The 24952-nt window shown below is 33.7% G+C and overlaps 4 protein-coding genes across 4 annotated transcripts; 2 read left to right on the top strand and 2 right to left on the bottom strand.

Moving 5' to 3' along the window:
* Window positions 1-541: 541 nt before the first annotated feature.
* LOC132744866 (sterol carrier protein 2-like) lies at window positions 542-3948 on the top strand (the record flags this gene model as incomplete). The annotated part of the gene is given in 4 exon segments (XM_060733655.1): window positions 542-718; window positions 1302-1431; window positions 1888-1964; window positions 2304-3948. Coding segments are annotated over 4 exon segments (477 nt in total), but the record flags the coding sequence as incomplete, so codon positions are not given.
* Window positions 3949-6641: 2693 nt separating this feature from the next.
* Window positions 6642-13794, bottom strand: LOC132744864 (protein FAM151A-like). The gene is made up of 4 exons (XM_060733654.1): window positions 13584-13794; window positions 12194-12355; window positions 10998-11224; window positions 6642-10576 (listed from the first exon to the last, which is right to left on the bottom strand). The coding sequence occupies exons 1-4, from the start codon at window positions 13750-13752 to the stop codon at window positions 9470-9472; spliced, it is 1665 nt and encodes a 554-aa protein (XP_060589637.1). The 5' UTR covers window positions 13753-13794; the 3' UTR covers window positions 6642-9469.
* A 1035-nt stretch (window positions 13795-14829) lies between these two features.
* LOC132744862 (putative mediator of RNA polymerase II transcription subunit 26) lies at window positions 14830-20526 on the bottom strand. Its single transcript, XM_060733652.1, has 5 exons — window positions 20198-20526; window positions 19669-19741; window positions 19005-19096; window positions 17672-18533; window positions 14830-17253 (listed from the first exon to the last, which is right to left on the bottom strand). The coding sequence occupies exons 1-5, from the start codon at window positions 20482-20484 to the stop codon at window positions 15403-15405; spliced, it is 3165 nt and encodes a 1054-aa protein (XP_060589635.1). The 5' UTR covers window positions 20485-20526; the 3' UTR covers window positions 14830-15402.
* Window positions 20527-22220: 1694 nt separating this feature from the next.
* On the top strand, window positions 22221-24400 carry LOC132744861 (nucleoredoxin-like protein 2). Its single transcript, XM_060733651.1, has 3 exons — window positions 22221-22322; window positions 22969-23384; window positions 23783-24400. Exons 2-3 carry the CDS (start codon window positions 22987-22989, stop codon window positions 24030-24032), a joined length of 648 nt encoding a protein of 215 aa, XP_060589634.1. The 5' UTR covers window positions 22221-22322; window positions 22969-22986; the 3' UTR covers window positions 24033-24400.
* Window positions 24401-24952: the final 552 nt, after the last annotated feature.

Genomic DNA, 24952 nt, shown 5'->3' with positions numbered 1-24952 from the left:
AAATGACGTCGTTTTAGAAGGGAAATATGTCTTAGGATGACGTCATTTCGCCGTTGTTATTTAAGTTGTAAGTTCATACGCTATTGTAAGAAAATAGTAATGGATGAAATGACTTTAATTTCCATGAACATATATCATATTGAGGTTAACCATTTTAAATATGAAATAATATGGCAGAATATGCAAGAAAAAATATCTTTCATATGTTTGCGGCTCGGATCGGAATATCCGTCCCTCGGGAACCCGCCCATGGGCGGTAACTCGGCAAGCTTCGTTACCGCCCAATGGGCGGGTCCCCTCGGGAGGATATTCTGGTCTGAACCGCAACATATGACAGATATTATTATTTTATGTTGATATGTTATTGGATTTGTATGGATATTATTGATATATGTTTGAACTGTATCTTATTAGGTGTCTTTTACAGCTTATTGAAAATGGTATATATTTGTATTAGAAATAAAAAAGTATGAGGAAGAATGCATGCACAATTTTATATTATGAAAACTTAATTGCATTAAAATGTACTGTTCAATTACAGGCATTTTTCAATGGGAAGTTAAAGATCAAAGGAAATACTGGTCTGGCAATGAAGTTGAAAGACCTAAAAATGCCAGAGGGTGGAATGAAAGCAGCACCAGCCAGTGGTAACTCAAAACCAGGGTCAGAGTTCAAAGTGGCGCCTGTGTTTGACCTAATTAAGGCAGAAATTGAAAAGGTAATATTCTTTTATTAATATTTCTTTATGATATTTGCATAAATAAAGTAATACATTCCAAGTATGACTAAAATTTTGATAACATTTCAATATGTAATTGGTATTAATTTCTAAGGTCATAAGAAATCGTATCTTGCGATCAACGAAAGAATACATCAGAACTGTTAAAGAGAAGAATAAAATTATTTAACCCTTACCTTGTTTGAACTAAAGTTAATCGATCGGCCTTTTACTGTTGATATCTGTGCAATCTGACCAGGCTTTATACTGTTAGTAGCTCAATTTTAGTATTGTGATATTGAAATTCCTTTAAGTTTGAATGTAATCTTGCAAATTCAAAACTGGACACAACTATTATACCAATTCAGCAGGTAATGGGTTAATTCTCATAGTGAGCATCAATAATATGTTGTATGTACCATTAGTAAAGCTTGCAAGCTGCTCTCAAACCTCATAAAATTGATATATAACCAATGTAAAGTTCCAAATAAAAGAGTATAACACAAAAATTTAAATTGGAAAAGGTTGAGTTACAGGAAAGTTATGCTGTGGAAATAGTCAGATAACTGTGTTCTTGTTTCAGGATGGGGCCAATATTGTAAAGAAGATGAAAGGAGTGTTTTGTTTCCGTGTGAAGAATGCCCAGGGTAAGGAGGGTATATGGATCGTTGATGCCAAAAATGGTACAGGCTCTGTGTCACATGGTGGACCAGGTATTTAAAAACTTTATTTCAGAATTATATACCATTATTTTTTCATTGGTTTACATGGATTTTGTATATTCATGCTAAGATTTCCAATGAAAAACTCTGGTTGTAAAACAGGTGAATGTTGGTGGATGGATGGGCAACTGGTTGTAAAACAGGTGAATGTTGGTGGATGGATGGGCAACTGGTTGTAAAACAGGTGAATGTTGGTGGATGGATGGGCAACTGGGCTTAATCAATGTCTTCTGAGCCATATTCCACCTATTTTTTATGGGATTTCAACCAGATTTTTACTGAACTATTGAGATCAAGTGCTAGAAGTGTTTTGTGATTTGATCACATGTTGTATTCCACATATATGATATTGGCTGTTTCTTTCCTGTTACTTGTTTGATAAAATATTTGTATTTATCTTTTAAGTTCCCAGTGAGATATTTCAAATCCATATATTATTATTTTCAGCTAAAGGAGATGTAACTATAGTAATGAATGATGAAGATATGCTCAATTTAATGTCAGGAAAACTTAATCCACAAAATGTAAGTTTTTTTTCCCCTTATTCTGACAAAAATATGGTTTTAAATATTTTAAGTAGTAAGCACAAACTTGTGTTTCATACAACAATTTTAGTTTATTTAGATATAATCTTTAGATGTAAATTTATCATTTACTTATTACAAAGACCTTCAAATTTATCATTTGCTTATTACAAAAACCTTCAAAATTATCATTTGCTTATTACAAAAACCTTCAAAATTATCATTTGCTTTTTACAAAAACCTTCAAATTTATCATTTGCTTATTACAAAAACCTTCAATTTATTATTGACTTGATATGATTATTTCTCAGTAAAACTTATTACAATGTATACTTGCAGGCGTTTTTCCAAGGCAAGTTAAAGATTCAAGGGAACATGGGCCTAGCAATGAAACTCAAGGAAATTCAACCAAAAGGACAGTCAAAGTTATGATGTGCTGATATAACTGTGATAATAACATTCTGAATCATGATTACACTCTTCTGAAATATGAAATTGTGACCAAAATAATCAATCCATGATTTTTGTGCTTTCTGTTTGGACATATAATATCTGATAACTTAATTGATCAGTGACTTAAACTCAAAAATTCCCGAACTTAATAGATCAATGAATTAATTTAATTCTCAAAGTCAAGTCAAAGATTGAAAGTGTCTTGATAATTGAATGCTTAATTGTCTGGTTTTCAATTGCTCATAGTTATTGTAGTTTTGCTTGATAATTTATGGATTGCACAAACTAAACTGTTGAAATTTATATTTGTGTATAAATACTTGAAACAAAGTATTATTTTATAGGCTGAAAGATTTTTATTTCTTTGTTTGATTATATTATATATCATGCATCAAATTTAAACAGAGAGAAATTTATAGTGCTATTTATAATTTATTATTTTGAAGATCATGAATATTTAAATTTTTGAATCTTTAGTAAAACTGTTAGAAAGAAATTAGCCTTTGCCACTAGAAAAGAGGCAGGCAAGTCTGCACATACATGCAGTCTGACCAGACTATATACTGTTGGTAGACTGATTTTTTATTTTTTTCATCCTGTTTTCCCCAAAATGTATAATGAACAGTTCCAAAAATTGAAGCTGGACAAGTTCATTTAAGAAATACAACAGGGCCTAAGACATTATGTATTGATATACATTCATAATTCAGAAATTGATTATACTTGCAGGTTAATTGTATCAGTTGAAATTGATTCTCATATTCATCAAATTGTTCAATATACAAACTCTTGAATAGTTAATACACTGATTTAACATTGAAAGTATAATTGATCAATATAAGGATGAATTTGAAAACTGTTTGCTCGCATGAATAAATGTAGATGACCAGTAAGATTCTTTTTAAGGGATGGTGGGGGAAAATGTACTTAAGATTAAATAAATTTTTATTTATTTCTTATGATCTGCTCTATTTATTGTTACATGTCCTTGAAATAAGATATTGCTTGTTATGGATTTTGAATAAATAATCACTGAGTCAATATGATTTGCTTGAGATCATATTTCTGATCTAAATTATGATACTGATGCATTATTTATTAGTGGGACTTGGTTCTATTTTACATATTACAAAATAGTTTTGATTACGACATGTTTAATATGCTATTTTGTTGAATTGACATGCATGTATTTTCTAATTTATCAATATTTTTTTAAATTCAGTTGCCTAAGAATTGTGCTTGATTTTTAAGATGGTACATTTATAAAATAAATCGAGACACTGTTCAGCTGTTTGGAATAAGACTGTCAGTCAAGAAAATCAACAGAATATATAATAGGATTTAAGTTACAATGCCTTCATATTGTTGGGTATATGAGTACTTTGTATCCGAAAGTTTATATACATATATATGCTTATGATTTATAGAAAATTTACATATTTCAATTTACATATTTTTGCCTTCACAGACATTTCATATAAAAACAATTAAGTGATTGCTTAAGATATAGAAAAAATAAAAAATATAATGATTATATTGTTTTGTTCATTTATTGCTTATTAATGGAGTACATGTATTATTTTTGTCAAAGATACAATACAAATCTGAAATGGAGGTATTTTTTGGGAAGGCAATATGGCCTTCATATGCCACCTTTCCAACTGCATATGCCCAACAACTACAATATTCATGCAAATGAATCTGAATATGGGTCAATGCTATTAAACCAATCGTATAAAGAGCTTTCAATAATGCATTAAGAATTATCAATTTCTTAAATGCTGCTTCATAGAACTACTAAAATCAAATTTGTGAGAGTTTAAGGAAAAATACTACAAGTTTGTATAAATCATTTGTTTGTTAAGAATATAATCTACAGTATTTAAACTCCATGATCAGTAAAGCAGACATCTGTTTTATCACAAACATAGCATGAGCTAGCTGGATAGCTTCTTCATATGTAGCTTTGTAGGCCAAGCTGTAGCCGACTTACCTTTTACTTGCCCCAATAAGCTGCGAGTTTGAATCCCACCAGAGAAATTTATTTTAATGAGTTATACCTTTAAGGTCATTGGTTCTACTCTGTGACTTCTTCAGCTTGTTATAATTTAAAGAATTTTAATTGAGGTCTTACTACCCTTGTGGCTGTGGGCTTGCCTTTTAGAGTTGAGGCATCAGAATTGCCGCCATCATTTATCCCTGCATGATAGTAAGAGTTTATGTATCTTTTAGCTCCATCAGGTGAGATGGTTTTGACCCCAGGTATTGCTTTAAGATTGTAACACCCTTCCTTTGTTTGCCAAAATCATCTTTCCTGTTTTGGCACTATATGACCTAAATTGTGTTGATGTGCTGTAAAACCAATAAAAACTAGAACTGCCACTGTCATGACGTGAATACCCCCGCATACTACTTTGTCAGAATCAACAGTGGCCATTTAGAGCTCAAGGGCAACCTCCCTGCTATATCTGAGGTTACTAAGCCAGTGCATTGCTAAGTTATGTATTCTACATGCTTCAATATGAAAATGTCAAAATCAATACACTGCGGACAGGCATTCTTAAGCAATTGAGGGGAAAAGCTTTTTTTCAGTCAAGCTCCCTGTGACCTTGATCTTTGACCCAGTGACCTCAAAATCAATAGGATTCACCTTATGGTCATGATCAACCTCCATGCCAAATATGAAGACTGTGGGTCAAAGGAATCTTAAGTTAATGGGCAGACAAACGTTTTGAAGTCAAAGTCCATGTGACCTTGACCTTTGACCCATTGACCTTAAAATCAATAGGAGTCACCTACTAATCATGACTAACCTCCATGCCAAATATGAAGACTGTGGGTCAAAGGAATCTTAAGTTATTGGGCGGACAAGCTTTTTGAGTCAAGGCCCCTGTGACCTTGACTTTTGACCTAGTGTCCTAAAAATCAATAGGGGTCATCTAATAATCATGACTCACCAGCATGCCAAATTATGAAGACTGTGGGTCAAAAGAATCTTAAGTTATTAGGCGGACAAGTTTTTTGAAGTCAAGGCCCCTGTGACCTTGCCTTTTGACCAGGTGACCTCAAAATCAAAAGGGGTCAACTACTAATCATGACTCACCTCTATTTCAAATATGAAGACTGTGGGTCAAAGGAATCTTAAGTTATTGGGCGGACAAGCTTTTTGAAGTCAAGGCCCTGTGACCTTGAACTTTGACCTGGTGACCTCAAAATCAATAGGGGTCATCTACTCATCATGACTAACCTCCCTGCCATATATGAAGACTGTGGGTCAAAGGAATCTTAAGTTATTGAGTGGACAAGCTTTTTGAAGTCAAGGCCCCTGTGACCTTGACCTTTGATCTCAAAATCAATAGGGGTCATCTACTCATCATGACTAACCTCCCTGCCATATATGTAGTTTCATATTTAGTTTGTATATATAGTTTCATGTAAAATCTGAATGTAATCAACATCAATCAAATTGTAATCATAATTACAGACTGAATTTAAGCTGTAATTGATTAATTACAATTAATGTAATCAATTTTGAGCAAGGTAATCAATTACATGATGATTACAGTGTAATCAATTAAAAAATCAATGATTACGATTAGTGATTACCCCAGGTCTGCCCCTGTGACCTTGACCTGGTGACCTCAAAATCAATATGGGTCATCTACTAATCATGACTAACCTCCATGCAAATTATGAAGACTGTGGGTCAAAGGAATCTGAAGTAATTGGTTGGACACGCTTTTTGAAGTCAAGGCCCCTGTAACCTTGACCTTTGACCTCAAAATAAATAGGGGTCATCTACTAATCATGAATAACTTCCATGTCAAATATGAAGACTGTGGGTCAAAGGAATCTGAAGTAATTGGGCGGACAAGCTTTTTTAAGTCAAGGCCCCTGTGACCTTTGAAATGGTGACCTCAGAATCATCTTCTAATCATGACTAACCTCCATGCCAAATATGGAGACTGTGGGTCAAAGGAATCTTAAGTTATTGGGGGGTGAAAAAAAACCGACGGACGCTCGACGGCCGGACGGACAAGCTGATTCCAGTATATAAAAATTGAGGTCTCTCTCTTCTTGTAATGATGGTGGCCATTTAAACTTTGTTAATAAGATGTAAACAAAAACTGCTTCCTTGTATGAATAAATCAAACCCTGGAGTTGAATTCAGTAATGACAAGATTTTATCCTGCGTTTGCAATGGAATAATAACAATATACAGAAAACTGGGAGAAAATCATTTTTATTACCAAAATATGAGTATACTGTTTATAAAATGTAAAATAAATGTATCACAATATCATCAGTTGATATGTACAAAAAATAAAGATATAGCAAACAATCATACCACAATCTTATTTAAAAACAAGTTATCATCTCTTGCATAGACTAAAGTTCTACAACATTTACCCAAGTTTATTTGTATTTCATATATTTGTACATGTATAACAATAAATTTATAATAGCAAGGTTTACAGATGGGTGGCTTTTTTGCACTATCGAAACAAGTAGTAACAGAATTGAATAACTTCAAGAAACAAAATGATGAGGTTACTGCAGAAAACAGCTTGAGTGATTGTACAAGTATAACTTTTCAAATATTGAAAACAATGAGAAAACTAAATGGGCCTTGACCACCATATGGCCATGGACTGCTCAGCATAGTTTTACAGCTACATAAACTTTATTTGACCTTAAAGTTAATTTTCCTATAGGCTTGTTGCTACTTTTTTGTATAAAAAGTTTGTTTGTGAGGGTTTTACGTCACACCGACATATAGGTCATTTGGCGATGTTCCAGCTTTACTGGTGGAGGAAGACCTCAGGTGCCCTTCCGTGAATTATTTCAGGCACGAACAGGCACCTGAGTAGAACCACCGACGTTCCGTAAGCTAGCTGGATAGCTTCCTCATATGAAAGAATCCAAAGTCCCTGTCGGGATTCGAACCCACAGCGGTGAGGGGCCAGTGGTTTGAAGTCAACAACCTTAACCACTCGGAAGTCCCTGTCGGGATTCGAACCCACAGCGGTGAGGGGCAAGTGGTTTGAAGTCAAAAACCTTAGCCACTCGGCCACAGACGCCCCTTAGAGTAAGTAGATGTAATACCTGCACCTGAGTAGAACCATCAACGTTCCGTAAGCTAGCTGGATAGCTAGCTCACATGAATGAATCCAAAGTCCCTGTCGGGATTCGAACCCACAGCGGTGAGGGGCAAGTGGTTTGAAGACAACAACCTTATATAAAAAATATCTTTACTAATTCATGTATTTTAATAATGTATCCTTTTTAGTTTTGCATAGACTAAAAACATCCTTTTCATTATCATTATGATAAACTGATTTAGTTTTGCACAATATAGACATGATTTTAAATATAATAAATAATTATGACAATTAGTGTAAATATATATCTCACAAGAAACAAAATTAAATGATCCATTATAAATACATTTTGAATGATGCTGCACAACCCCTGCTTTATTCAATATAAAAATTTTAATTTTGAATTGAGAACTTTCTATAATAAAGTCACACAGACACTTGGTGTAATGGCTGTTAATCTTATATAGTATTGCTTAAGTAACTAAAACTTGACAATAGTTTGTTTTTCTGTTTGTTTTTTTTAACGCCAATTTTAACACCTCTTTCTCACTAGTTTTACTGGGTAACTAACTAGTAATTTCCAATTTCTCTATAAGTGACCAAATACTTATTGAGCGAAGTGGGCAGATGCCATAACAACAATGACATGGACAGCACCATCCTAAAATCCTATCTTGATCTCTTTGTATTCTAACCTTCTAAAAATCAATCCATGTATTATAATTAAAGTATGCTCTTTTTCACTTCATAACAAATATAAGCCAACATAATGAAATAATCAACAAGCAAACCACTTAAAAGTATTACAATACCTGTAAATTCAGACACTAAACTAATACTAGTAAATATGCAATTACTCATAAACCAAAGGTAAGTTATTCCATAATGTAAATAAAACCTTGTAGCATTCTTCAAAAGCAATTCTGATTATGCAGTATGTAAACATGCATTATATAATACATTCAACAACTAGTATAACATGTTAAGAAGACAAAAAAAATGCTAAAAACTACTAGACTTAGTCATGTAAAATGCACAAATTCAAAAAACTCATTTATTGCCGTAATACAATTATAAAACACTGATTTATGGAATTATTATTAATGCACTTTAAAAACTGACCATGACTTTTCCTTTAAGCTGTAGAATTTCTAATAAGATGATGCTATAATACAATTAGCAATACATAGTGTCATTCACTGACTAGGAATAAATTTGATTAGAGTGTCAGATTTTTATACCAAACTGTGTTGTATAGAACAAAATTGTTACGTTAACAATTTGACCTGCTGGAATGAAAAGTAATAAGCCACCAGGATAGAGCCAGACCAGCATGCATGTCTGTGCAGTCTGACCGGGCTTTATTCTATTGACAGCTCAGTTTTTTGTATTGAAACACCGAAATCCCATTAAATTTGTTTCAAATTCAAAGCAAGGCAAATCCATTACAAACATTCAGCAGTTAAGGCTTAAAATTCAGCTGTCCCAATCATTCGAAAAATAGGCATTCATACAATATACTTATATGTACTTAACAGAATTGGGCACATTTGTAAACATTTAATTCTGGTGTAAGCATTCATTCTTGTTAATAAAATGATTTGATGTGAAAACAGAAATTCTAAGTTTGACATATAAAATGAAAAATAAGTCATGACATGATTTGACAGTATTTATCACCTTGTTGTGCACGATACTAATTACCTCAGATCTCAGATATTCAGAACTACTAGACACATATTTGATTCTATCTATATAAATACATTATTTTTGAGAAATAAATCTAAGAATAAGTTCACTATAACAAACAAGGAGTAATACCTCAGAAAATATTGATTAAAGTGGGAAAAACAGTATGAATATACATGTAAATCATTTGAAAATATAAATATGGAATGATGAAAAAAGTTACAATTATTCTTTAAAAGAGGTCTACTAATTTATAATTCACTACGTTTTGTATTTAACAGTCAACTCATCAATAATAGCAGTCCTCTTACTGTCTTCCAGTTTAACAATAAATGGGTGTTCTACTGCTACCCCACCCACTTCAGCGGGAATGGCCACTCTCATCTGGGCAGCAATCCTCTCGCTAGGTTTCACACTCTCAAGAGTGAAACAGTCGTGTAATACTGTCACAGTGAAGAGAACTTCTCTACCTGTATCAACCACACTAAACCTGTAGCAGTTCGCTGACCCCGGCGTCATTCGCTGACTCTCTTTAAAGCCTTTCCCTGGCAAATTACTGCTCTCCACAACGATTTCACCATCAAGTCCAATGAAACATTTTATACCTTTAATGTTTTCAAAGTCCATGTATGAGTTTGAACGTACTATAATGCTCAAACCTGTCCGTCCGTCCTCCGGCTGGAGATTTTTACGATTCAAGAATTGCACACGTCCCTGCAGTTTGATGTTATCAGTGGGCTTGTATTTAGCCTTGGTGACCATGTACACTGCTCGACTTTGTAGTACAATAGCCTCAGTACTAGGTAATATAGAATGAGCCTCCATATGAAATCCCATCTTGACCCATGCTTCTGGTCTGAATATCAATGTGTCCCTCATCTCAACTCTAGCGTCAAGTTTCTGACCAGACCTGTGCCTATTCTCCCTCAAGTAATATTCCAGCTGTTCACTTGTTAGATCAAAGAATGCTTTATGAGGTGGGAATTTGTAACTTACGTACATCAAATTCTCATGGTAATTATCCTCAATGTCCTTGGGATCCTGAAATACTAAAAGAGAGGCCCGTGTGTTGTCAACTAACCATTTAAGCTGTGGGACAGAGTTTTGTATGAATGAGGCTCTTGCTTCATATACTATTGGTGGTTCGAGTTCCAACTTATAAACAACATGGTACATGTCTAGGACCATGTCCCAGGTGTATCCACTCTGACTCAGATCTGTATGGTGCCCTGTTGTCCATCCGAGAGATATTGTGCATTCTTTAAACATCTTACGAATGACCTTGACAAACCTGATTGGGTCAACTTTAGGCACACCTCCCCATGGACCCTGAAGTACATTGGCATGAATCCAAACTGGTACTTTCAACTACAAAAGAAAACCAATCATTTATATTGCATACTTAGATTTTATGAAATCATTCCTAAACTTTATTTCTGTAACCAATGATTTTCCACCAATATGATATAATTTCACATCAAGTTTTATAAAAATTACACTGTTTATTCTATCTAGGCCAAAAAAGTCATAAAACAGTTCAAGTAAGAGTTTCCTCCCTTTGACTATGTACAGTGTGTAAATTGGAGATTGGTTGTCCCAATTTTGCCCTTGTAAAACTCTATTTCAATTCCAGCATAGAATATCATAAGGGTAGCACATAAAATATTTTTGTTATTCAGCAAAGTAAAAACAACTGAATGAAGTAAGCCAAAGAGCTTCTTAGAACAAAATACGACAGAAGTACATCAAATCATTTACATATGTACTTTATAACATGCTATTAAATCACCTCTTCCTTCCTATTTTTCAGTTTCTGTAATGTTAGCTCAACAGCATCCATTGCTTGAAAGTCCAGCTTTATTCCTTTAGTGTTAGCCTTTATAACCGCATCCAGCCAGATATCAAATGTGACTTCACCGTCAGTGTCTGGAAACTGGGCCATCACAGGTGTGAGCTCTTGTGTTTTTGTCCCTTGACCCCGTAACATTATATCAGCCTCAACCATGTGTACATCCTCTATAGATTATATAGAAATTTCTTTTAAACAAGCTGACAATACAGGTAACATCTCTATTTTCTTTATAAAATGTTCTTACATGTTTAACACTTACCCCACTTAATATCTTAAATGGACTTGACCATCTTTCAATCTGGACAAAACCATTTATCATTTTTAGGGAAAAATTTATTAATATGTACTGACTGTAAATGTATATGCATTGTACGCAAGAATAAATGAAATAATGGAATGAAAGTGATAAAAAAATACTTCATAACATTTAGAATACAGAGGGAATAATTATAATTATACTGCATCTTTATTAAAAACTACACAATTATAGATTAATAATATCTGTCATATGTTGCGGTTCAGATCGGAATATTCATCCCGAGGGGACCCAGACCATTGGGCGGTAACGAGGCTTATTGAGTTACCGCCCATGGGCGGGTTCCCAAGGGGCGGACATTCCGATCCGAACCGCAAACATGTCAGATATATTTTTTCTTGCATATTCTGCTATTTTATTTCATATTTAAAATGTTGAACCTCAATAAGATATTTGTTCATAGAAATTAAAGTAATTTCATCCACAACTATTTTCTTACAATAGCTTATGAATTTACAACTTTAATAACAACGGGGAAATGACGACATCCTAAAAGCACATAGTTCCCTTCTAAAATGACGTCATTTTAATGTGGTGCATTCATGAAATGCGCTAAAATGACGTTGTTGTATGGCACGCAACTAACCTGGCACCCCCCATGCCAGATGAAAATTCCGGCATGGGTAAAACTCACGGAAGTGCCAGTCTGCGATGTAAGAATACACAAGAACAAAATTAAGCTCTTGATTAATATCTTAGTATTATCTGCTTTATAATTTTGCGATGTTTTTTGCATTACAAATGTGCGTCATGTACGCCAAATATCATGTAACTTCTTTTTGGAAAGAGGTTTAATAAATCATCAAGTATTACTTACTACTATAGAGGGCTCGTTCCAATTTCTCCAAGGAATTAACACCACGAGCCCACTTGATGTTTGCACCATCATCATCAGACTCTGGGAAGAATGCTATAATATCTGCATCATTACCAATCTGTAGCATACCCATCTTGCTCTGCATAAATCTTGGTACCAGGCCTTTAAATATACAATGTTACAAATAACATAATTATATATGACATTTTGAATAACAAGAGATCAACTTCTTCATCTAAGTTACATGTAAAAAGGGATGTAATTCCTGTACTGATTTTAGACTCATGCCCCTTGTCTAACAAATGTGCCTTGTCATGATAAGCAAGTATTCCAAGTCTTATGACTTATGTTGACAACTTTCAAAATGTTTCAGTTAGGAAATAAATATCAATTCTGAGTGCATTGTTGTAGAATAATGCACGGTTTGAGTTCAAATGCGTAGTAATATAATCACGAAGGCCGATAGGCCTGAGTGATTAATTACAAAGCATAAAATTTGAACGAAAAACGTGCATTATCATACAATAATGCATTATCATACAATAATGCACTCAGAATTGATATTTATTTTCTAATTGAAACATTTTGAAAGACACTGTTAACTTCTGTACATGTATGCCAGAGCCATACATGTGAACTCTCCCACTTTTAGCGGGACACTCCCACTTTCTGCAGCTATATTTTCAAAGATTTTTCTTTAAATAAGGGGTATTTTCAAAAATTAAAGAAATCTCCCTCTTTTCAATGTCAAAACTTTCATCTTCGTTTATTGCAAATTCTAAAATCTCCCTCTTTTTGAAGAAAAACATCCCACTTGATCATCGAAAAAAGTTCACATGTAAGCAGAGCACAGCGTGAATGATTGTTATTGTAGTCCAAATATTTAAATGGAAACTGCAGACTTGAAGCTGTTTTTTCACAATGGTCAAATCCATTTTAACTTCGTATTTAAATTTGCATTTTCTGATAAACGTAAAATTGTAAAAAAAAAATTCAAAGTCTTACAATGAAGGACAAAAAAATATTATAATGATGGTAGAAAGGATTTCATTATCAATCACAGCTATAATGAACTGCAATGTCCGGGAATCAAACCCGAGTCGAACAATTCACAATCCAATGGGCTAATTATTGAGCTAACCTGATGGCTATGGGAGTTATTGTCAGGTGTCATAACAACCTTTATACCACTCTGTCTCCACAAATAAACCCATTAACTAACGAGTCACAGCTCGGTTCGAGTTATGAATAATTTTTGTAATGAAGTTGACTTCTTTAAAATCTTTATATCAACTAAAAACGATATCATTTTAAATGAAATTTCATTTTCCAGAATATTCCATGGATAGGAATCACATCTAAATTTAGACAGGTAAAAATATAGATCTACCTCCATTTATGTAAATCCACAAGAAGAGAGCAACTGCAATGCATACAGTTCTTTGGACAAGATGCTTCTTAATTTGAGGGTTGGATATCAATCTTCCAAGGATTTCGGCATCCTTTTTGGGGTTAACTTCATAATGCATTGAATTAAAAAAGTCTTTCACGTCTTTCATGTTTGTTTGTTGCTGTATATCTAATTGTATGGTTTACTCTTTTTGTTTCCAGAAACAACCGAATGAAAGATAAAATGTAAACCAGTCAAAATTAGCAATGGATAAACTCCGTATTAAACGTATGTAATCGTATTGTATAATTATTCTTCCGTAACATTCCGCATTCAATATCATACGTGTTCATACATAATTATTTGAATAATAAAGAAAAGATTATTCACCATGGTGACATACGCGTTCCTGGTATTACGTAAGAACACATTTCTGTTAATTAATCCGCTGAATAATGTAGTTATTAACATAATATTTAATTTATCATATAGAGCTAGATTCTACTTAAAAAGTGTTTTTTTTCTTCATTTATTCGTCTTAATATGACGCTCTTTATACGTTTGTTTAATACAAATTTATGACATCACATCAGAACATATGCATGTCTGTGCCATATCATCTTTACGTAGAGGTCAAAATATGCAAAAATAGCCCTTACTAGTCAAGCAGTAGAAATATGATAATAAACACTGCAAAATCTGTCATAAGTCGCTCATAATTAATTTAACATGTACATTATTACTTGAGTCTTTTTACATTTCTTGAAATATTAGTACATTTTTCTCAAGTTTGATTTTCTTGAACAATCTGCAAAGGGTAATAATGTAATATACACAGAATTCAATTGAATATCGTTTTATGTGCTTTTTAGCTCGGCCTGAGTGAGAAAACGTTGCAACGCTTTTCTTTTTGGGTTATTTTGCAAAATGATTCTTCTGAAAAGAGCGAGTGAGTGACTGATCTGAAAATTTGCACACACGTTATACATGTAGGTCCAGACCTTTATCAAATGGTATACACATCTTTGGAATATATTCCCAATCCCGTCTTGTAAAAAAAATCTCAGTGGAGCCTCTTTTATGTTAAATATTTAAGACTCGTTCAAAACAACAGGGAACTCTTATTTTGAGCAAGACAAGTCAATTTTGCAAATTTTGCAATGAAATGTTAAAATATCAAACTTTTAAAAGAGCTGATGTCTCTGTTCTTTTATTGATGACCTCCTCCGACAACAACAAACAGTACAAGAGTTTAATAAGATGTTTATTCTTTTACAAATATAAATCTTTTGCATTACAATGTGAAGAACGAAGATCATATAGTTTACTATGGATATTCTATAACTGAGTGAAATATGTCAGACAATCATAAAATAATAATAATCATAAAAATAAAAATAAAACAATAAAGAAATTGTTGATCAATTGTAAAAATAATTAATTTATTAATTTCATTAATTTATTAAGTATAGGATAGTGGATGAGTGTCGGTTCAATACTGGATTTATTGAACGAGATTACCAAAATTATATTACGCGAGCCTATTTCAATAAGTCCACTACTGAACCTAAACAAAATATAATATTGAATTCTATTATCATATACCTAAAAAGAACCATTTTTCAGAAACAAAATTCATTTTTTCATTGACGCACCTACAGTACAACACAATCATTAGCACGCTTTAAATAACGCTGGCAAATGAATACCGTTTTACGGAGTCGTGAAAGGGACACGAGTATGTGAGTAAACTATATTTACTGCAAATAATTTCTAATCAAATATGCTATGTAAACTTAATAATTTATTGGCAAACATATTATATTATTTGAATCAAATGAGATGTTCTATTAGTTCTAGACTTTCTTTGGTATTGTCTTTCTCTGTTAGCTTTAGATCTGCCACTAACAACTTTAATTTGACGCCCAACAAAGTCCTCCGACTTCTTCATTTTACAAGAACTGAGAGATTCATTGACATTCTCATCTTCAAAATCATTGTTTGTTCCTTCAATAACCAGGTTTGTTTCTTCAATAACCAGGTCACATTGCGGTGCATTAGCGTCAAACCACTCTTCTTCATCAGTATCACTGAACTCAGACCAAGTGTCCGGTGTTTCACTTTCACAACTCTCTCTTGAATTCTCAGTCATATCATCTGACAGTTTGAATAAGCTTTGTTCGGACCTGCTGGAAGGTACAGAGTCTGTAGAACACGTTTCAGAGCATACATCTAATTCAGCTAAAGCGCAAGTTTCCTTTGAATAATCGTTCAAAGTCTCATCAACTTCGGCATTGTTGTTGTTGTTGTTGTTGTTGCTATTGTTAGGGTTATGGGCTATGCTTTCTACTTGGTTGTGATCGTAAAATTTCTGCTGATTGTTACCTCTTGCATTAACGCCAGAGTCCATCTTGCTACTACTTTGGTAAGATTGTTGTGCATTTATGTTACTGGGTGGGACAGTATTTGGATGGCTATAGGGATGCGGCCAATACTGTTGATTCGGTGCTAGCTCTACATTTTCGTTCGGCTGCACGGGTTTTGCATGTTGATGTGGTATACCATTAATATACCAGACCTCGTCATCAAACTGTACATTATTATGCTGCGGTCTTTCATGAATAAAATTAAGATTCATAACCTGTGCATTTGCCATTGATCCTGCTGGTTGGTGATAAGCTTGATTGCCATTCAGTTGGTGATAATTGGAGCGTTGGCATCCGTTCAAACTGTTAGTGGTTTGGTATTGCGAATATACTCCGGAATAATAATCATTATTTTGGTAGACTGGTCTACCGCTAGTTTGCGCGTAATGCTGAGGTTGTGGAACATTTGCCGAGTGTTGACTTCCGTTTGTATAAGTGTACCTGTCCGGGACAGATGCTTGCCCATAATTCTGTTGCATTCCTGACCATTGTTGACGGCTGATATTACCGTGATTCATTTTGTTTCCTGGAACTTGTGTGTTACCATATTGCGGTTGAAATAGCACATGATTTGGATTAAATTGAATTTGTAGCTGAGAGTTCTGCTGCTGCTGCTGCTGCACAGGGGGCATTTGATGAGTAGGGTGAACTCTATACTGATGTGTTTGTTGGTAACTATTTTGCAAACGCTGTTGTTTGAGATGTTGACTTTGTGCTCGTTGCTGTTTGTGCATTGGTGGTGGATACAAATGCATATTTTGCTGCTCTACGTGTTGTTGTTGTGTTTGCTGCCCGTATTGCTGCTGCTGGTACTGAGTTTGCTGCAATGGTTTCTGTTGCTCTGCGTATTGATTTTGAAACATCTGTTGTTGCTGATGCTGATGCTGCTGCTGGAGAGGAAAATCATCTTGCTGGTTATGATGATAGTATAATTCTTGTACTTGAAATTGCTGATTTTGTTGTTTCTGGAGGTGACTGTCTGGTCTTTGTGGTTGCTCTTTTAGCGACATATGTTGGTTCTGCTGCTGCTTATAACTCTCCTGTGTGGTTTGGTCATAAACTTCTTGATCTTGCTGTGAATGGGGTTCTTGCCGATTCTGTTGTTGGTGCTGTTTTTGTTGTTGTTGCTGCTGCCGCTGCTGATGGGACCAAAACATAGACGTCTGAGCGGCAACAACAGGTCTATCCAGGTATTCGACATGAACTGTTGACCATGGATTAAACGGAGGTACAAAAGAAGTTCCCTGAAAAACAGATTGAATTCCTTATAAAATAATTGTTTTAACATTCACAGTTAGATAAACAAAAATCTTGCAAACTTATTACATTTGTATTGGCACTGATTTTTTTTGGAAATTTTCATACTATAAAAAATTATAAATACATGTACATGTATTTTACCTTTTTTAGAACGAATAAATGTTATTTATTTAAATTGTATCATACAAACACACAATTTCAGTTTAGAATAGTCATGAACAGCGTTGCTTTTGATGAAATAAACCCTATCCCCAACCCTGATTTTGATTATTCACCTATTGACCGTAAAGCAAAAGCTGTGTGGTGTTATTGATACAATAAAAAAGAATTACTTGATGTTAATAATTCACCCTGAAGTCAGAGGATTCGTGGTAATTTTATCAATAAAATGAAAAATCAAACCTGATTCGTTATAAAGTCACCGGCTTCAGTTGGAGCCCAAAATGTTTCCCCAGGTTCTATATTGTGGGTCTGGACATTTTCCTGCCCGGCTAAACTCTCATCCAACTCTTCTAGTGCTATGATTTTATTGCTTTGATCAATATTATACTGGTCTGGTCCTGCGTTTCCTTGATTCTGTTCGATTTGTATATCTGCAGATGCTTTTGAATCTGAGTTGTTATGATGTACAGAGAGTAAATATGGTAGTATGCGACTTTGTACTGCTTTTTCAGATTGATTTTCGTTAGTACCAGCGGCTTCTTCCACCGTCTCAGTAAGTAAATGCTTACGATTAATTTCTGGTCTTTCACTGACACCTTGCTCGTTACCGGCTTGCTTCGAAGAATTGCTATGTAAATCCTCCGTACTCTTTGAGAAAAGTGCTACCAGGACGCTTTTTGTTGAACAATCGTCGTTTAAGTTTGGTGACTGTCCACGCTGGTCGTCCTCCATCCAGATTCCTCTGACCGCTGTTATTTGTGACCACATATCTATGTTTTCACATTCATTTCCGACATAACACGGAGCATCATGTACCTTCTCTTCGGTCGTGCGCAAACCGGATTCTAATTTGTCGAAAAACCTTGATTCATCTTTTTTCAGAGTAGGAATTTTAAAGGGATCAGTTTTCGCCAACTGCTGGCTGTCATTCCTAAGGTCCCTGAGAAATTGTCGATATGTATGCAGGTAAGAGTTAGCAAATCCTGATGGGTTTACAATATCTAAGAAACTGTTGAACGTATCTGTATACCCGATAAGACGTTCTGCGTCACTAATATTCTGGGCTTTGGTGGTCTGTTGTCGTTGCAATCCCTCGAAAGTGCTGGACAGTCACAGAAATAGATATAACGTTTGTTAATGAAAAAAAAAACATGATCATTTTTAGAACATTGCATTTTTAGACGAAATATGTAGCTTTTAAAAAAAACCAACAGTAAGTTGTTGAACTATTTTTCAGAAACTACAGAAGCAAACTATCACTGCTGTAACCAATAGAAATTTGCGATTGTTTTCAGTAGAACGATTAAACGTTTACATAACGATCATGCTATGAGCTAAACCTAGATTCTATATCAGTATTTGTGTACTGAAAATAGATTTGTAATGTGTGACTTTCAATGGAATGTACAATAGTGAGTAATTGGTGACCGGTACTTTTAAATATAAGCAATATACATGTACAATGTTACATAATGTACTGCATGTCTAGCCGTATTATTTATTTGTTATATTATCTAATATAAATTAATCTATCTAACACAAGATGTTAAAAACAGTTTACTTATGAACTTACATGCGAGGATCGAAAGGATTATTGTAAAGGATAGGTTTGTTCTTCCATACATTGTCACGTTCTTTTTTGTCTTCATACAAAGCATTTGTGATCTAAAACAAAACGTAAAAAAGATTCGAAATTAAGTTAGTGCTGTCTGCTTTCTTTGAAGTGAAGACGTTAGTATTATAAATAACACATAGGTTTGTTAGTAACATAAAAATATTATCCCGAGGAAAATACTGTTTAAAGTATTACAGATATTTTACGAGGGAGATGATATTTTTGTTGTTACTCACAAACCAGTGTGTTATTTATTTTATTACTCGGACAAATACTTCATTGGAACACTGTTTCTATAGGTTTTCATTTTACGGTTAAAAGGTACTGATACCCATGTGATGTGTAACTTGAATTAACAGTAAAAATAACTCTCATTGGTCTGTGGGAAATTAATATTACAAAGATAGTGACGGGTAATAATATCACATCAAAGTAATTGTGACTTCGTTGTTAGCTGTAACAAAACAGGAAACCTTACCAAAAATGTGTGACTCCCTATGAAAACACAACGTTGTTTTGTTGTTGTTGTTGTTTGTTTCGTTGTTTTTGTTTTATTTTGTTGCTTTTTTGTTGTTTATTTTTATTGCTAAAATTAAATAGAAAAAAAATGGATGATGTTTACCTTGTTTTTTCCAGGTTGTAAGTGAGGATGAGGGATGGGGGTCTCGGTAATAGTCTGTTCTATATCTGATACCCTGTAAACAAATGTCTAGCAGTTTATGTATACATTTATCATACGAAGTAAGACTGTGAGAATAATGTTTGTTTTTCAAAACAGTAGTTTCAACATACTAACACTTGTTAAATGTCTGTAAGATGTCCTTGTATTTTGAGAAAATTGATATAAACAATACCAGCGGGAAAATTATTTCATGTAGATTTGTGTGGACTGAATGTGAGCTGCACTGCGCAAACCACGACTGAAATATGAAGGCACGGACGTGCCGGCTGATATTGGTCTGCACAGAACCGACAGGCTTAGGTTTCACTGTCAACTCATTTTGACTGTCATCTATCAAGTGTAAGAATTTGTTTTAAAACAAACAAGCAAGTGGTGATTTATCCGATTTACATGATTTTTAAAAGTCAGACAGCATCCTTACTCTGGAACAGAAACCATTTGTGAATGAAGAAAGTAATTTAAAACATACCCGTCTTGATCCCTGTTTTCTTCATTTAAAGATGCGTTTTCATTTCTTTTAGAATCAAATTGTATTCCGGCGAGAATATCTGCGATTGATGTTGCCTGAAGCCGCTCATTTATCTGTTCATGTCTTTCTATGATGTTGACAACTGTTGAAGATAAAGTGTTGGGACACCAACAATCCGCGTCGCGTTGATTTTGCATAAAAAATGCAATTTCATGTGATTGAGTTTCATCTTTATTTATAGTGCTGTTATTATTGAAATTAAAGATTAAGCCAACGTTTGATCTCATTACGAAAATTAAGGAAATACTCCGGAAGCCATAAGAATGACGTCACATGTATACAACGTTTTTAATGCCATCGAATCGCGCCGCGTATTTTGCCGCTACTTTTTTGTTTTGGGACGTTATTATCACTGCAATACAGTTAAATCATCATCATTATGATTAATTACAATGAAACCCCGTTTCACGTATTTTATCATAAAAGTACCCCTAAAAAGGAAAGAAAATGTGTTTGAAATAAATTTCCAGTATTCAAAGAAGCATCGTTAAGGGAGACATTCATCCAACTCTTTCAATTTTTATATTAGAATATTTTGCCATTAATTTCTAGAAACGATAATGTTTTTCAAAAAAACTACAACTAATGCGTCCGTGGTCGTTCAATAATAAATGCAATTGTTTGAAAAAACAACAACAAGGAAACAACGAAACCGTTTTCTCGAAAATTTACTCTACTGTGCCATTATATCTACCTTGCATTTGTAAATGTAACTAACTCGATTCAATATATACACGTCATTAAAACAATTAATTTTTTGGAACTGTTTATGATATTTTTCAGAGTCTTGATATCTAAGAATGAAGCATATTTTTTTTGCATTTTATATCCCTTAAAGCTCAATTATATCTGCTGGTCTGTTTGTAAAGTTTCCGTTATCTACGATTTTATATGTATATGTAGCTATAAATAGACAAGCCACACAAACACGAACATTCACTAGTTATTTTTATTGCATACGTTTCGGCTATATGCCTTCATCAGAGCAAAACATAATCAAATTAAATATATAATATGGTTATATTTGTCATCATGAGCGCACTTATGTATTTTCCAGTACCATATGCGATGGTTATATATATGTGTTCAACTGCAGATTTTTTTCTTTCGCGTCAAATGACTAAATATAATATATATTTGATGTCTTTTGTCTGACAGGCAAAAACCCGTGCCTGTTTTCTCAGGTTCAGATGAGAAAAATAGATATTAAGTTTTGTACTTCGTGGTGTATTTCGGAAATTTACAACGAACAAAATATTGTATTAACACTCACGAATGCTTTTTTAACTTCCAGACATGAAAATTAATAAACTCAAACCGCCTACCACTTTAATTTCCCCTTACCATTTTGTTAGGGATTTGGCATACTTTCAATTGAGGAAGTTATCTAACAAACTTATGGAACGAAGGTGGTTCTACTCAGCTGTCTTTTCTTACACGGAGGGCACTTGGGATCTTCTTACAGCAGTAAAGCTGAAAAGTAGCCATATGACCTATACAGTGTTGGTTAGACGAAAATCCTATCCAGATAAAAATAAAAAAATAAATGAAAATAAAAGAATAAACTATATAATCGGAACAGCCTAGTGTGACTCATGAATGAAGGTCAAATCGAAAAATGTGACTTGATTGTCGTACAATGTTTGCAGATTATTTATTTATTTTAACTTCTTAATAATTCATTAACTATCATATAAGTTAGTGTGATAATATTACAGTAAATGGACCCCATTGGAAATAAGCTTTTAGCTTAATGGGCAATCCTAGGGTAACATAAAACATACTGATTAATTTTATAATTAATTTTGTTGCATTTTGTGTGTGTTTTATATATACATGTTGATATAAGTGACAATATTGTGAGTGTTAATGTTTATTCCCTGAATAAATCGATACGAAAGGTCTATTAACATAAAGAAATTTTTAGAAGATGACAGCGACAATTGTTTTTGTTTCGACCATACCCAGAGTTTACCCCGGGTAACACTACAAACAAATCCCACAATGCATTACCACATGTAAACAACCATGTGTACTTTCGATTTAAGGTTGGTTCAATGAAAAGGTTAGATGTTTCTTTGTTTTTTAGGAAAATCTTTAAAGTATTTAAACTTTGTTAGTGACTAAATAACTGACAAGGATTGAAAAAGTATAAACTGTATTTAGAAGATATATCGATCATATAAGATCTACCATGGCTGTGTGTACGTTAAATGCACATTTAAACAGTTGTATGTACAGTAACGAACGTAGTCAACATCCACTTACTTTTATCCTGTTTTAATTGCACCCTTTAACTCCTGAATTTCTCAGAGTAGGCTAATTTTAAAACAAACAGACACGGCATGGCTAGTTTTCAACTCCAAAATGTTTTTTGTGACAGTTTACTTTCAATAAATGATAATATTGTAATAACATTCGACCCAACATACATTTTTATAATGATATTGAAAATTTTGTGTATATTTATAAAATAAAATATTAATGTTAACTAAAAACTATATGAAAAACTAAATATGAAAAAGAGCATTAAAAATGTACATCATTTTCACTTTGAAGCTTATATAGACAGGCTCGTTTAAGAATTCATTTTTGCCCAGCTCATCCACGCTTTTAAATTATGATCATATTTAGAATATAACTAAATGCCAGATCTAACATAAAGCTGTATGTACATGCACTTGTTGAACTATTTTTATTTTTATTTTCAGACAATCTGGAAGAGGAAAATGGATCTTTTTAAAGATAAATTTCTTCTCACAAAAGAATACTTTGAAAAGAAACCAGTAACTCCTGAGGAGGAAACTCTAACTCAGGTACTAAACCTCACACCGCTTGACAAGAAAGAGGAGGAAAAAGAAGAAGAAAAAATAGTTCCTGGCCGGGAGCTCGGTCACGAGGCACTACAGGGGAAAATCGTGGGACTATATTTTTCCGCCAGTTGGTGCCCACCGTGTCAGCAGTTTACACCTCTCTTATGTAATGTGTACGATGAACTGCAAAACAGAAAAGCTAATTTTGAAGTGGTCTTCTTAAGTTTTGATAAAAATGAGGAAGATATGGAAGTATATTTCCGACAGAGGCATAGAAATTGGTACGCGCTTCCCTTCGATGACCCTTTCAGAGAGTAAGTAGATGTAATACCTGCAGTTAAAATAAAGATAATTATAATAATAATAATAATAATAATAATAATAATAATAATAATAATAATAATAATAATAAAAATGATGATAATGATGATGATGATGATGATGATGATGAAGATGATGATGATGATGATGATGATGATGATGGTGGTGGTGTTGATGATGATGATGATGATGATGATTAGAATGACGACGATGATGATGATGATAACGATGATGATGATGATGATGATACCAACAATAAATATGCATAAAATCAAATATGATACCTTCATAATTTTCTGATTAAATGATTTTTTGTTCGGACAGTTTCCGCCCTGTAAATGCTTTTATAAATACATGCAAATACTATTTTCTTCTCTTAACTTTCTTACAGTGAACTAAAAGCCAAGTACAACGTAACGGCGGTACCCAAATTTATCATTATTAATAAAGACGGCGAAGTGATTTCATTAAAAGGCAGGAAAGAAGTTCAAGACAAAGGTGTCATAGCTTTCCGAAACTGGTCACAGTCTGCAAGTATATACGAAGCAAAACAGTCTCAGAATCAGACCACAAATGATAACAACAATAACGCTGATAATGTGAAAGACGAAAACGAGGACGAAAACGAGGCTATGACTTGAAAAACGTTAATTTTCTGGCAAAGTCTGGCGAGCTTTGGTTTTTGTGAAACGTAGTTTATGTTTGTTGTTGATGCTGTTGCTAAATAAGTTAGAACATGATTGTGCAGGCGGCAGTTACATTTCTGCCAAACATGTTGGCCACTGATCAACAGTTATGTATTTTTAACGATATAGTGTCATATACCAGTTAGTTGTTTTTTCTATTAAAGGTAAAGTAATAAGACTAAATGGGTGTACTACTACGCATGCTTGCGGTGCTACAGAGTTGCCTTACTCGACTACGTGTATCAACACAAAATCAATTGTTTACTGATATATGATTATTTTATTGTTATTTGCATTTTGAGTAAATATAATTTTGCAACATACATTTTGTTACTTTAAAGTGGAAGAAATTATTCTTTAATTAGTTATATTATCAAAACTGTCAATTCACAACTGTCAATACCACGGTTTCACTCATTTTGGATGTACCATTTGTGCTATCTTGTCAGTGTTTTGCAATTTCAAGAAGGGCGACTATCAAGTGCATGAATGCTACACTATATTTTTGTAGCATATTTGAAATGTGTTTTCCCCCCTTGCGTTTTTAATACATGTAAATTGTACAGTATTACATGTCTGTTTTCTCCATTTAATAGGCAAGCATTTACGCATTATAAAAGATCAATACACATGTATATCAATGGTCCAGCTGTATAAAAGCAAACAGTTGTCTTTGTTATATGTGTTCCTGGAGTCTGTATCAATACATATACCTGTTCTTCAATAAATAACAGCCAACTTCTCCAGATATATTTATTCTTTACGGACACACACTGCATTAGACAAGCCAAAACCCTCAACCAAAACGTGCGGGCCTTACATTTTTTAGTATTTTACACCCACTTAGGCTGCTGATAGGTGCATACGTTTTGCTG

This window comes from Ruditapes philippinarum, unplaced genomic scaffold (assembly GCF_026571515.1).
Source record: "Ruditapes philippinarum isolate M1 unplaced genomic scaffold, ASM2657151v2 ctg2411_1_1_1_1, whole genome shotgun sequence".
Classification (NCBI taxonomy): domain Eukaryota; kingdom Metazoa; phylum Mollusca; class Bivalvia; order Venerida; family Veneridae; genus Ruditapes; species Ruditapes philippinarum.
This window is presented reverse-complemented; position numbering and strand designations above follow the sequence as displayed.